At 44.6% G+C, this 14,265-nt stretch overlaps 1 protein-coding gene across 1 annotated transcript; it reads right to left on the reverse strand.

Annotated features, from left to right (window-relative positions):
- Positions 1-4,619: 4,619 nt before the first annotated feature.
- On the reverse strand, positions 4,620-13,676 carry CAVIN2 (caveolae associated protein 2). The gene is made up of 2 exons (XM_009984814.2): positions 13,284-13,676; positions 4,620-5,747 (listed from the first exon to the last, which is right to left on the reverse strand). The coding sequence occupies exons 1-2, from the start codon at positions 13,674-13,676 to the stop codon at positions 4,953-4,955; spliced, it is 1,188 nt and encodes a 395-aa protein (XP_009983116.2). The 3' UTR covers positions 4,620-4,952.
- Positions 13,677-14,265: the final 589 nt, after the last annotated feature.

The raw sequence follows: 14,265 nt of genomic DNA on the forward strand, positions 1-14,265 counted from the left end.
CTTTGTGTGGTGTTCAGCTCTGTAGTGTTTAGGCCTGAGAAAGAGAAAATAATGGAAGTCTCTTCTTTCCGCCTGTGTGTTCAAACGAAGGAAAATCAAAGCTGTTATACCAGAGCTATATATCAGCTAATATATTTTAGGAACTGTGGAATGATCATAATTACAAAAAAGTCCTCCAGAGAGAAATTATGACTCATAGTTTATGTTCTCTTTAGTGTTGCTATGGAAAAAGAGGTTAGTGCCAATGGTCATACAGCAATATTAATCTCTGATCTGAAAGAAAAATAAATAACAATCTCTAGCTTAACCCAAAGCAGGTTTATTCTCAGTTACTGCCACACACTCCATTAAAGGGGATAACCATGTAAGAAAAATTAAAGATGACATTGATTATCAGTTCTCAACGTGCAGTTAGAAAGAGTTCTTTATTTGAATTGCCGTGAACTTCAGAGTTCCGCATATGACTCGGCAGAGTGAGAGGAAGGGGAAAAAAGGCATTTTGATCAAAAGGAGGGCAAGAAAGATCAGCCACCACCGACAGCTGCAAGTACGCTGATTAAAATTTCTTTATGCATGCAGTTAGAGTCAGCCTGGGGTTGACGCGGGTTCAAATGCAGATCCTGAAACAAAACCCTGGCAACGGGCAGTTGAAAGTGGTGGAAAGTAGCTATCAGCCTTTTTCCGTTTATTTGGGAAAGCGAGGGCCGTGAGCCAGGGAGTGCGGATACCTACGTGCTGAGTCAGCACCCTCCGGGCTGCTCTGGCAGTTGTTTCCTGCCAGTTGTTTAGTTGCCTAGGCAAAACTCGGACCGGGACTGGGGCCCAACAGCTGTGTGCTTGCTTTGCTCCGGTGATGAACCTTTCTCTTTGTGTGCAGGAGGACTACCTGACACCTTCCTCTTGACGCTCAGTGTGAGTGTGCGTGTCTTACGGGGTCACAGTCAAACTTTTCTACCTACACCCTCAACTTTGTTTTCTGGAGTTGGAGCTACGCTCGCTCTGTTGTACGCAGTTACCAACAGCAGGGACCTCGCAGCTAGAACTTAGCTTGAAATCTTGCTCGCCGTGTACCCTGCAAAGCAGGCTATAGCCTTCCTGTCTGCCACGCTGGTGCATCTGCCGTGCTGATGGCAATAAAACTTTTTGTTCTGTTGATGAGCTGAGCAGATTGAATCGTGGAGATAGACAGATCTCACGTCCTGCATCTATGCATGCAGCTCTTACTGATGGTCACAGGAGTGGTACGTGTGGCCCAAAAACACTGTACGGCTCAGAGTCCTCTGAGCCAGCTGAAGGCTTTTCACTGACTTCCAGGGTTGGAGTGGTCCCTTGGCAAACAGTTTGCTCTCTAACAGATTGCCATTACTTCACTAATTCTTCTGAGTTTACCTTTTTTTAAAGTGTGTGACTATCAGTCATGTAACTGTTTGGCATTACAGCCTATAACAACCATTGGTTTTCACTGTCCATCATCGTCAAGGGCATACAGATATATTTTACCTTTGATCCTTTTCTTCTTCTTCCCTTTCTTCTGTCTCCATAATCATCAGACGTGCTTCAGTCAGGCCCGTATGAGGTGTGAGGCCTTTCACTGCACTCTTATTTGACAGCGAAACAGTCGGAAAGCCCGTGTCTGTGCCTTTGCACAGAGGAGCCGGCTCATGGCTTAGCACGTGGGGGTCAGCAGGATGCTCTTTGCCCTCTCCCCTGAAAGGGGACAGAGATGTCAGCTGGTTTTCTGGCATTGAAAATGGAAGTGTCAGCAGCCGCTGAGTGCTGCTAGTTTAAATATTTATGCCATAAGGACTTTATCGCACCCTTTTTCTTTGTACAGAGCTCCCACCAGTTTCAGTGGAGGTCAAACTCTGAATCCATGCAGCAGCTCGGATCAGGTCTTCCAAGGAATAATGGTACGAGTGGAGCTCACAGCAGGTGCTGTACCCACGTTATCGTGTCAAGAAGGGTAAACAAGCAGGTTTTTTTTTAAAAAAAGTAATTATGTAGACAAACCTGTCAGCACGAGCGTGGAATACCCGTGCGTATGCTAGACATCTGCCAGCCTGACAAGATGCAGGCACATACTTCAGATACTTGAAAGAATACAGTGCTGCTGGCGCTGCGGTCTGGCTCCTCCCTGAAACACGGAGTTTTGCAGACTAATATTTTCAGTCAGGACCCGAGAATGGAAAGAGGGGAAGAAACAGCTCGGGGGACATCTCTCAGGATCCTGAGCTTGCTTCATCCCCTGGTTTAAAAGATAGCATGAAAGCAGGCATTTGCCAGTTGTGTAAATGTTTTTCTCTCGTGCAAAGCACGTTTTCTTACGTTTGTTAGGATTGCAAGCCCGCTCGTCCTTGTAAATGTGTGATTGTGGCGGAGAAAACGTTTAATTCTAGTCCTGCAACTGACGGCTGTGTGTGTAGCGCGGTGTATCCTGAAGTGGGTATTCAAATTAATTCTCACAGATGCTCAGGATCTGCATTTCCAAGGATTTGACTGGATAGCCTTGTAATGCTCTGAAAACACTGCGCGAGGGATTCGTTTCAGCATGTCTAAAACTGGATAAAGCGTGGCCAGGGGTATTGTTTGAATTAAAGCTTAGCAGGACAAACAAACCGGGCGTATCTGAAAGCGAAATGCAAACACGATGCCGGGGTTCCCGGGTAGCGCTTGGTGGCTGCGGGAAGTTGACAGCTGTTACATAAAGGTTAAACGTGCGTTCTTTGGTCTGTCAGTAAAATTAAGCCTCCTAAAGTCTATGTGGCACTCTAGGCGACGTGAATTTATCTGCGTGCATAAACAGAATGTACACTTGGATATAAAGATGCTTTCAAGGCTGTTTAAAGTATTAGAAGCGTGCTGCAGCCCAATAAAAAAATGCAGATGGAGCTAGGGGATTTTGGGAAGTGCCCGACTCCATTCAGACGTGCTAGAGAGCTGATGAGTGGCTGGAAAGCGAAGTCTGAGCACCGGTGTTTTTGTTGCTAAATAACAGCAGAGGATGAGGAGGAAAATGGTACAGGTAGAGCGGGGAGATGAACTGAAGTAATAAGCGCTTGACCTTTAAATTTCATCTTTGCCAGCTTCCCAGACTGCTTCTCCCAAAGACTGACGTGACTGTGTTTTATGTTATGCTTTTATTTGCTGTATTTGTAGTTAGTTACAAATAAAAATGATTGAAATCCATTGTAGTTAATACAAAATAAAAATATAGCGATACGGGTTATGCCATGGTTTTTCTTAGAAACAGTATCTCCTATATGATACCATACACTTAAGAACTTTACTCTTAATAGTAGTCACCTACACTAAGCTCTTATTGCCTAACTTCCAGTGTGATTTACTGGTTACAGATACTACCCCTGTGGACTAATATCTGTTAATTGTTTCATAATGGTATTTTTGCTGTAGTTTTTCAATTTCCCCTGTAATTTGTGATTCTAAATACAAGTTGAAGGAAGCAACCTTTTAGTGCAATGTTAAGTATCAGTAGAATTATTTTTAGATATATGTATATACAAAAAAAAAAATAACCCACTGCATAAACAAACAAGGATGTAAGGTCACTGTTGTGGGTATTGGTCTTCCCTTTCCTCCCCACCACGTTACCTTTGTTAAGTGACAGGAATGAACATTCATTGTGAACAAACTACCCTGTAATCTCTCATTTTCAATGAAATTTGAAAAATTACAGCCTTGTAACTTTGAGAGCAGGTAGGTGACTTCGATGAAAGTTATTAGCAGAGAATCAAATCCTGTGGCTTCACGTAAATCCTGCATCCTCATGTAAACTAATCCCTGCCATGAAGTTCAATCCCTAACACATTGTTCCCTTTAGACATGCCTAAAAGAGTGTTTCACCTTTTTGAAAAAAATTGCCCTTACATCCCTGTAATTATCTAACTCTTCTGTGTAGATATAGCTCTATATATGGAATAATTTGTAAAAAGATAAATTATGCTATTTTCAAAATACTCTGAGATACAAAGTTGTGCAGGTGCAAGTTTGATAGTATATTGCTATGAAGACTAAGAATGAATGAATTAGTGTTATCTGAGCATATATTCCTTAAGCTGGGAGTATAGATTTAATATTGCGGGGTTTTATTTTTGCCTTTTTTTAATGTTTCATAGCATGTCATACTTTCTCCAGACTATCTCCATGTTTCTATCAAATTCCTTCTATTTTTTTTTCTTTTCAATTTCTGATTCCTTAAAGGTACAGTAACTGATCACACATTCATGCTTGTCACTAATGTACTTCCGTAACTCTGGTAGACTGAAAAACGTCTTTTCGTTTCCGCCTGAATGCAGTCATTTTTTCTAAGTGAATAGCGAGAGACAACTGGCAAAAATCTTTTCCCCCGCTGAAAAGGATGACACCAACTTTTCAGCTTCACCCTGTAAGTACTCTGCTCTTTTAGTCTTACGGCATCGTGGAGCAAAGCCCCAAACACACTATACGTGTGCGCACAGTTACTGAGGCTGTTAGTATTCACAGGGCATCACACGGAAACCGAAATCAAATGTTCTCATTGGTATTTCTACATTTACATACAAAACTACTCACAGTGCTGTGAAAGACTGGGAGAGAAGAAAATAGAACAGAAATGTTTGAGTTTTGACTACTCTCCACGCATTCCTCTGACCTAACTATAAGAAAGCCAGCTGACCAGCTTGCTTCTACTAAACGTACTATTTTCCGCTAGTCTCTTACGCCAGCTGACAGCATCTCTAAATTAGTAAACACTGGTGACTCGGCCTAAAACGGAGTATGTTGCGGCCTGTGTCATTGACCTTGCTCGCTCTGCGATCCAGCACGGTGCTACAAATTACCACTGCAGAGAAAAGGATGGAGGAAACTGAATCGCTACTGCTGCCTGTGTGGCAGAAACCAGTTACTCGCTAAGGAAAAGCGTGCGTATCTGGAAGGTGAAGGATGGCTCGGGTTGATTACGCTGTTTGGTCTATCTGCAAGACAGCTGCTTGGGTTGTTTCTTCGTCAGATTGCTCCATTTCCCCACCGACTGGGTTGTTTCTTTCATCGTACAGTTTCTGGCTAGAAGCTTCTAGAGCCATCCTGTACTCTTCATCATCTTCAACGATGGACAGCTCGATGTTGTTGTTCATCATGGGGTTCCCTTCCATTCTGGCTTCCTTCTCTAGAGAATCAGCTACTGCTTTGCCCTCCTCGGTCAGCGAGGTGGTAGGCGTCATATCCGAGTGCATGTCAGCGAACGACACGTCATCCTCATTCTCAGCTTGGTCGTTGCTTGTAGTTTCTGTTGGTCTGTCTTCAGCTTCAGCAGGGCTTTCTCCTTCACGGGCTTTCTTCACATTGAACGTGAGGGGAGATACTTTGAAAGCCGAACTCTTGGAAGAGGAGGATTTCTGATGATGTACAGTAAGGGATTTCTTGATCTTTTCTCTCCGTTCAGGTGAGACAATCTTTGTGCTGATCTTGTTCATCTTCTTCTCGATGTTTTGGCGGGAAAATGCTTTCTTGAGGCTGTCTACCTTCTTGAGGCTGGATCTTTTAATTTTCTCAGCTCTTGATTCTTCTGTTTTCTCCTCTGCACTGTCATCCATGTCATCTTCCTCGTGAAACATTTCATCATCTGAACCCAACTCCACCGTGTGCAAGGTTTCTTCCAGTGTTTTGTTCTCATCCACAGGCTCCTCTTTTCCTTCCGTAATGCTGGGAACAGGCTCTTTTGCAAAAACACTGGCAGGAATCTCATTTTCCTCCTGAAAGAATTGACAATATTTGAGTTTCATAGTTCACAGGACACAAATTTAATAAACATAGCACAATCCTGAACAGTTACTTTTTTTTTCTCCCCCCACGATGAGATGAAGGATGCTGAACGTTTCTTATTTTTTCAGTATATTTAACCAGTAACAAGCCACTCAAAGCCCACTGAACCATTATCTGGTACAGCTGAAGACTAATGAGCTGTGAGCTGTAAGATTTCTCTTTCAGAGTGACTTGGAACGTATACAGAATGGAAATCCCATTCTTTTGTCATTTGAATTAGATAGACTCATTAAAGAGTTTAGATGTAAAGTCAAGTTGTACACCTATCCTTGGGGAGAAGGGATGGTGTGGTGGCTGAGAAGGTTGTGCTAGACTCCTGCGAAGACCTATGGAAGTCATGTAACCCCCAGAGCTTTTGGTTTCTCTAACTAAAGATTGGCAATATCTCTGCAGAGATACTGGGTGTGTCCGGGAGGTATCTTAGATGGCAAATGCAGTTAGCACTGCACTGAATTTCAGAAAAACGTGTGCTGCTGTTAAAACTGGATTGTTGGTACTGAGAAGCTGTGCAGTCCAAGATGTTTAAAGTATGTGCAAAAAACCAAAAAAGGTAAATTTGGTTGGTAAATTTGTAAATTTAAAAAAATATGGACGGGACAACTCCTTGAAAAATAATAATAAAAAAATTTCTGGCATACAAAAGCAACCAGACATGATACCACCTAGAAAACACTAGTGGTCACGTCTGGCTAAGAGTAAAACGACTGCTTTTTGGAAACAAATGCATGAAAGGGCACGGAAGGAAAACAAAACAGGCTGAACAAGGGCAGAAGCTGCAACTGGTGACGAAGGACGTCTGTGACTACCGCGGGCCGCAGCTCGGCAACCCCGTGCCATTTGGAGGCAGCACAAAGAACGCTCTGTTCTGCGGTAGGTTTTGCAGGCGTCTGCCCATGCGAAGAAAACGAGGCTCCTCGCACGTTCCCTTTGCTTTTCAGAAGCATTCTGCCTTAGATCTGCGTATTCCCTGCTTATTACCTTTTTTATCACCTTCAGACAGAGCACATGCAATATCACCGAGTCTTATGGATCGGAAGGATTTTTTTGATTCCCCCCGCCCCGTATTTATCTTTAGATATGAAAAGCAGTACGTGCTGAGTGAAATGGTTGTAATAGCGTCAGATCTGTCCCCAGCGGGCCCGCGTGTATGGTTAAGGGGAAAAAAGGCCACATCTACTTCAAAGTTCAGAACTGAGCATACAGTTTGTGATCACTGGAGAGAACAGCAGCCCCAGTTAAACTTGCTGTCAGTCAAGACTGTATAAGGATGCCTTTACAAAATACCACAGTACTTTGCACACGATTGTCATTAAAAACAAAGTACTCCTGACTACCTTGTAGTGCTTCTGGAACTCCAGAATATGCACGTGGACAAGCAGAATGATTTTATCCCATATATACACAATATATAATCATATATTCTGTGATTCGAGTGTGTTGATGAATATCCTTCGGGATATAAAAATGAAAAGTATCGAGAGATTAATGGCTGTTTGACAGTTTGTATGTGCTTTGCTTCTACGGTTTCCGCACACCTTCCTGGCCTCAGTTGGATACCTCAGCACGGACAAGGCTTTCCAAGCCCTTTGCCTGCAGTGGAACATCTAATAAAGCCAGTGTTCTTTTCCCGACACCTGTAAATGTTATTGCAACTATCGGCAATGGTGACCAAGATAACAAAACAAAGAAAACCTGCACCAGCTTTAAGTGAAAACAGCTGTAACTGCAGTACAAATATTTATATTTTTCTTGCCACTGCAGTTAATGAAATGTGGATTACGTGAGTGGGTGCAGTGTTAAATTATTCCCCAGAGTATGAGAACTCAGTATAAGGCATAATTTACGCGACTTGTGCATTCTTTCCAAACCTAGGTAATCACATACAGTTTTAAGCATCTCAGTGTTCAGGTGTAAGTGCCTGAATGGCATAGAAAACTCTGATTTTAATGAGTAAAGATGGGTTGTAACTTTTAAAGTGTTTAATTGAGGAAAGTGGTGTCATATGAGATTGACCACAGTGTGGTCTGAGCCAGAGATGGGCCTGTGTGGCTCATCTCAAGGTCAGTTTAACTCAGTGTCTACAGTATTCACAATAAACTGAAGTACTGCATGCCATCTCTAGAAGAATATGGACAGGGAGTTTATTTCCATTTTATCAAATTTGTGACTGAGTAGAAGGAAGACTATCAAAATATCTGTATTTATGAAGAAAAAAAAGACAAACAAAATATACTACATATTAGTAGCTAATGATTCAATTAAAAGCAGATCCTAGGTAGTCTTTGGCTGTCAGATGGTACTGGCAGTCAAGAAATCACCTCTCTGTCTAAGCTTCCTGCATGACTAGGGAAAACATCAGCCTTTGGGCAGCTCTTACTCTGCTTGTAAAATAGGAGTGACATGCTTTCCTATCTCCAAGACTTTTAGTTTCTAAAGACCTTAGGATAACAGGAACTATTAAAATGCAAATGAAAATAAATTAAGGAGAATGCTTTGGAAAGACAAAGGTGGTGTAGTAGGAATTCTTGGTGGTGGAATAGACGTTTTCTGTTTCGAAAACAGTTACTGATAACATGTTATAAGTGGGCTATTGGTAACTTTTTGGTCTAACAAGTTTATATGACACCTATGTTTTGTTTTGATGCATTTTTGAAGCAATCCAGTATTTAATTTAGGAAGACTAGAATAATACACTGAAAAATGCCAACTGTTACAAACTGTGTAACTATTTTCCATGCCAAAAAAAAGTAGAACTTTGATCTTTTCTTCTTGATCTAATCTAAAATTCTCAGAAAGCAATGCATCTTTTTATTTTCCACATCAGAGTTCAAAAACAGCACTGGTGTTTTCTCAGGTGAGCTTGCTGTAGGTAGCGAGCTCCTCTGAATTTATTTTTCCATGTAAGAGCCGAATACACTTGTGCAAATTCTCTGTGTAAAATGACTCTTGCTAATACTAGTAATACTTGCAAAGTTAAAATCAGTGCCTTCCCTGTGGCTTTGGTCCACTGTTCTCGAGAACTTGCTATAGGTCATAATCTCGACCCTATCTTTAACCAGAAGGGAAGATAAGATCCATAACGGGATACTGCGAAACCGGCTGGCTGGAGCGAACAGACGGTCAATTTACTCAGGAGTGCTGAATCTCTTGATGCTGCATAAGGGAAATCTGTGCTTTGGTCTGGGTTTTTGTTAGATTTGTGGTAAGGGGCCATGGCCTTTCCGTGCTGACAGCAGTCCGGGCTCCACTCTACTTTATAGATGCTATTATATGCCTAAATGATTATTAGTCTAAGACTTGTTTTGCCCCACAAAATAGGTCCAAAGATGACAAATCCTTCTAAAACCAACTAGAGCTCCACTTATTTCCCTTCGGAAAAATACATGCTCTTTGGACCTGGATGTCACCACGGGGAGGGAGCAGGCTGGGACCGCAGGCAAGGAGGAGGATGTTGCCGGCCACCTGTTTGCACGTCCTCTGCAGGCTGGGGCCTTGGGGATTTGGCTGCACTGTTCCCCTGACCTCCCACGGCACAGCTGGATCAGGCCCGAAGAGCCACATGAGGTGTTTTTGTCTGTAATCAATATAAGAGTATTCTCCCTGCAAGGCTCCAGTGGGAAATTTAGTAGTTAGCTAATGACATTATCGGTTTGTAATTCTCCCACTTCCCTCACTTGTTCATTTTTGAGTTGGAAGTGGCTTTTTCAAAAGATTATTATGGTGACCCAAACAACAAGGTACAACCAAATGGCTCATTTCCTATGCCCTCCTCTTGCTTCCTTCCAGGGTGAAGCGTTTACCAAGAGCAGCATCAGAAAGGGGCTGGAATATCAGTGTGCTTGACGCCAGGCCGTAATTTTGACTTATCTGTCCTATTTGCTAGCGAACACGACGTTTAACTGAAAAATTAAACACGGGCCTTCTTTTATCTTGCATTTTGCTTCTGCAGCTAAAAAAGCAACAAAACCCCCACCAAACCAGGACCAAAAAGCTGGTCATGTGGTGAGAACAAAATAGAGGGGAACAATGCCAAAGCTTAACAAGGATTTTTAAAACAGTCACTTCAGTGTTTTGCTAAATTGCTGTGTCACTTGTGGCATTTATAATAACTCTTGCATCCTCAAATGCTTGGAAGGGAGCTCCATTAAAATATGTCACCAATTAAAGAAATATATGCAAACTAGGAACAATGCAGACACTCCAGGGAGAGAAAACTAAGACGATTTTAATGGAAAATATGTAAATAGCTGAACTTTCCTAAACGCAGTTCACTCTCAGCGTGTACGCCGAGGGAAAGCTGATGCTGGCGCATGGCAGCACGGTTTCATGAAGCGCAGAGCTGGAGCTCAGTCCCATGTGTTGGAAATGCTTGGTGCACTCACCAGGTACCAGGGAGTACAGTGAATGAAGAACTGAATCATAAATGTGTATTTTTATTTTCCTACTGAGCTGTCTTCCTAAACTGGAAAAGTGGGTCTTAATGAGAAACATGCTGTGTGAAGCCTGGATTATTTTTTTTTTTCCAGTGGAAAAGAAGATTCCTCAACTGAAAAAAAGTCTCATACATCCAGATTTCCCGTTTTGTTCTTACAGAAATCTGACGTCAATATGGCTTCGTTGCTGTGACTTCTCCTTCCTGCAATTGTTTTTCCATGGATTCCTGCTTGGGGCAGGACGGAAGCCCAGCCAACCTTCTGCGCTTCACAATTATCCTAGCAAGAGGGTGGCCCTGCTGATTACCAGGTTGTCCCACCTCCAGCCTGTCAGGAGACCCCGCTAGGAACTTTCGAGGAGGTGGGCTCGCAGGTAAGGTGCCAGCCCAGGCTGGCAGCATGCATACAGGCACAGCTTGGCCAGCACTCACCATCCCTCCGGGTGCGATGGCTTCCCCAGTGGAAAATCCCAGCTCCTCCCAGGCTCTGCCAGAGAAAGCCTGGGGCACTGCCTTCAGTGGCCACTCTCCCACATCCCAGGAAACTCTGCCTGTCACCCTGGTTTTCCAGCCAGCCTTTTAGCAACAGGCCACTGCCAGAAGCAATTCCTAATTGACAGCTGAATGTTTTTTATTTTACCGAGTTTAACTGCAGTGTTTCTTTTGTAAGGCTTGTGTTCCTCATCTGCATCGGCTTGGGATCAGTTACATTCATCTCCCCACCCGCCCCACCAACATATTTTCCAGTGAGAGACGGGAAGGCAGTCAACTAAATCCTTGTAAAAGCAGTGAAGAACAGACCTCCTGTCCAAAGGTACCACCCCGGTGATGGGTGGTGGAGAAGCAGTGGATTTTCTTTAGCTGTTGATCTGGGACCTGGGCCCACGTTGTTTGCTTTGGGTTTGTGCACTTTAGGAGTCAGTATTAAGGAAAGGCTTCAGATAGGCCTTACCTTTGCAATGCTATTTAGTGCCAGGAGACAAGCAAAGCCAGCCCTCCCCTGCCGAGATGCTGCTTTGTCCTTCAAACCCTTCTTGGCGAGTTGTTTTGCCATTACTTTTGCCTGGTGCCTGTAAATCACTGCCACTAGGCAGCACTAACAGGGATCCAGATCCAAGGGAACATTAACTGCCTGGTGCACACTCACAGCTGAGGGTTTGTCTTTCCTCTGCACATTGTGTCATTGTAAAAATGCTAAAATCTGGGTTCTCTGGAGGAAGACGCTGTAGCTGCAACAGCAAGGCCTTCTCATGCTTACAGGCAGCAGAAATGCCATACAATTTCTTCCCCCCCCCCGCCCCTGGCCATGCTGGTGCACCCTCCCCTTGGGAAGCGTTCAAGGTCCAGGTCTGAACCTGGAGGCGGGAGCCAGTCATTAGCCAGCGTGGCCTGGGAAATGGCAATGTTTGCACTTACAGTAACGGATCTTAAATTACTTGGGGAAGTGCAGAGAACATGTGTCTTGTAATTTACCCAGTCCCCGGAATAATTTCCACATTCCTTCTGGGGTGGAAACCGCCACGCTCGGTACACACCACAGCTCCTCCTCTTCTGGCTTGACAAGCCTGGACTGCAATTTGGGAGAACAATAAGCACGGAGGTGGGGGCTTCCTTTCTGGGGGAACTACTCAGACCTGCCAGCTTGTTCCATCCAGTTCTGCTCTGTTGTTTTGAGTTTGTTTAAATAGAAAAAAAAAACCCAACAACGGAAGGAGGAGAGTTAGCGACTGACAGCTGTAACGCAGCCGATGAGGTCAGTGCGAGGAGCCTGTGATGTGGCCGAGCTGAAGCTGCTCCAGCCCCGTGTTCCGTCTCCTTCCTCCCCCCCAGCATGTTGTGGAGGTCTGGGTGTGGTGGGTTGTTTTTTTTTTTTCCAAGATGTGAAAGTCATGTCCTGTGTTTAGTTAAAGCTCACGCTGCGTTCTGTCCAGACCATTGCTTAAAAAGGGGAAAATATGCAAAGTGCCGCTATCACTGGATGCACTCCCAGGAAGCGGAGTTTTTAGCTGAATTTTTAGCTCATCCCTCAACAGGCCAAAACAGCCTGAGGAGCAAAGAGGAGGGTGAGGCTGAGTGGGGCAGGGGCAGCTGCCCCTCTCCCACTTCTGAGGGCGGATGCTGTGGCAGTTTTTTAGCTCCAAGTTAGCAAAATGGGTTCTTTTCTCAAGTTCCCTAAGAGTTTGCTTAAAAAAAAAAGGCCCTTTCTTCAAGTTTGCTTACATAAAAAGCGCAACAAAACAACTCTTTCCCCACGTATGCTGCGAGTTAGTAAAAGATTTCTCTTTCCCCAAGTCTGGTAAGAGTTAGCAAAACAAGGTCTCTTTCCTCTGGTTTGCTAAGAGCAAAAAAAATGCAGCTCCTTTCCCACCCAGGTTTGCTAAGGGTTAACAAAACAGGCTCTCTCCCAAGTTCACGAAGAGTAAAAGTAGGTGTTTCTTCTGTATTTGCTGATAATAAACGAAGGTTCTTTCTCCACATTTGCCAAGAGTTAGCAACAAAGACCGCTCTTTCCCCAAGTTTGCTGAGACTGAAAGAAGGTTTTTCTCCCAAGTTACCAGACAGCTCTTTCCCCGAGTTTGCAAAGAATAAAAAGTGGCTCTTCCCTCGAATTTGCTAGGAGTTAGTGGAAATAGGCTCTTTCCCCAAATTTGTGAGTAAGCTCAGTGGGGCCAGGAGCCTCTCTCCCCAGGTTTGCTAAGGGTTATCAAAACAGGCTTTTCCGCCCAAGTTTACTAAGAGTTAAAGTGGGCGTTTCTCCTGTATTTGCTAAGAATAAAGGAGGGCTCTTTCTCCAAGTTTGCCAAGAGTTAGTAGAAAAGACTGCTCTTTCCCCAAGTTTGCTGGGATTGAAAGACAGTTTTTCTCCCAAGTTAGCAAAATGACAGCTCTTTCATTGAGTTTGCAAAGAATACAAAGCGGCTCGAGTTTGCTAGGAGTTAGCAGAAATGAGCTCTTTCCACAAATTTGGGAGTAAAGCTCGGTGGGGCCAAGCGCCTGGGCGAGGGGACGCAGGGGTGGTTGCGGGGCCTCTCACCTGGAAGATGAGCACCTTGAAGCGGTCCCGCCGGAGGAGCTGAGCATGATGCTGCTCCAGCCGTCGCACCTGGTCACACTGCCTCTCCAGCCGCTCCCGCACAGCTCGGGTATGGGCGCACACCTTCCGCGACTTCTCCAACAACTTCTCCACCGCTTCCCCCGTCGCCCCGTGACTTCGACACAATTTGCCCAGGTCCCCTTGAATACCTTTCACCGCCCCTTCCAAACCCCGTTGCCTCTGTTCCATCTGCCTCTGTTGCCCTTCCACCGCTTCCAACATCGACACCAGTTTCTCCAACAAAGCCAAGACGGTCAAGGCGTTCACTTGCCCCCCGACCGCCTCCGACGGCGGTAACGGAGGTACCGCGCTGCCTCCCGCTGCCTCCCCCATGGCTGTACCGGGATGGGAGGCCGGATCCCGGCTCTGCTTTTAAGAGCTGAGCCTTCCTCCACCCCGGGGAGGTTTCGGGCTCAGCCCGGCCCCGGTCCCGACCCGCCCCGGGCGGCCACAGGCTGCCCGGGGCGGGTCGGGACGGTGGCCGGGCCCCTGGTCCCACCCCCCATCCCTTCTTCCCCTCCTTTTTTTAAAAGCAAATGGTGTATTTTCGCCCCACACTTAGAAAAATACCGTAGTTTCCTCCTCGCAAGCATCAGTAGATGGCAGGAGATACCGGGAAATACAGCTGGGCATGGGAGGAAAAGAGCTATGGGAGAGGGGTTGGGAGACAGAAGGGAGGGAGGAAAAAGGGGGTTAGTCCCGGGCAGTTTGTGGGTGTAGATCGGAGTTAAGGCCTGCTGCTTCATCTGAAGGAGTTAAATTAATAATAGAAACTATTTTTTTTTAAAAAACTTCTATATTAATCAATATAACTATTATTCTAATTATTGCATACTAATATAGCAATATATAACAATTATGTCCAACAATATTGTGTTAGTTGGTATAGTTATTCTTATATAATACGAATATATTGATTATT

This window comes from Tauraco erythrolophus, chromosome 8 (assembly GCF_009769465.1).
Source record: "Tauraco erythrolophus isolate bTauEry1 chromosome 8, bTauEry1.pri, whole genome shotgun sequence".
NCBI lineage: Eukaryota > Metazoa > Chordata > Aves > Musophagiformes > Musophagidae > Tauraco > Tauraco erythrolophus.

What these genes read in the sequence shown, in the direction of transcription:
- CAVIN2 (XM_009984814.2), bottom strand. Translation starts at nt 13,676, where the DNA reads ATGGGGGAGGCAGCGGGAGGCAGCGCGGTACCTCCGTTACCGCCGTCG. An exon ending in TCAAGGTGCTCATCTTCCAG is followed by an intron (nt 5,748 to 13,283) that starts GTGAGAGGCCCC and finishes CAATTCTTTCAG; the next exon opens with GAGGAAAATGAGATTCCTGC.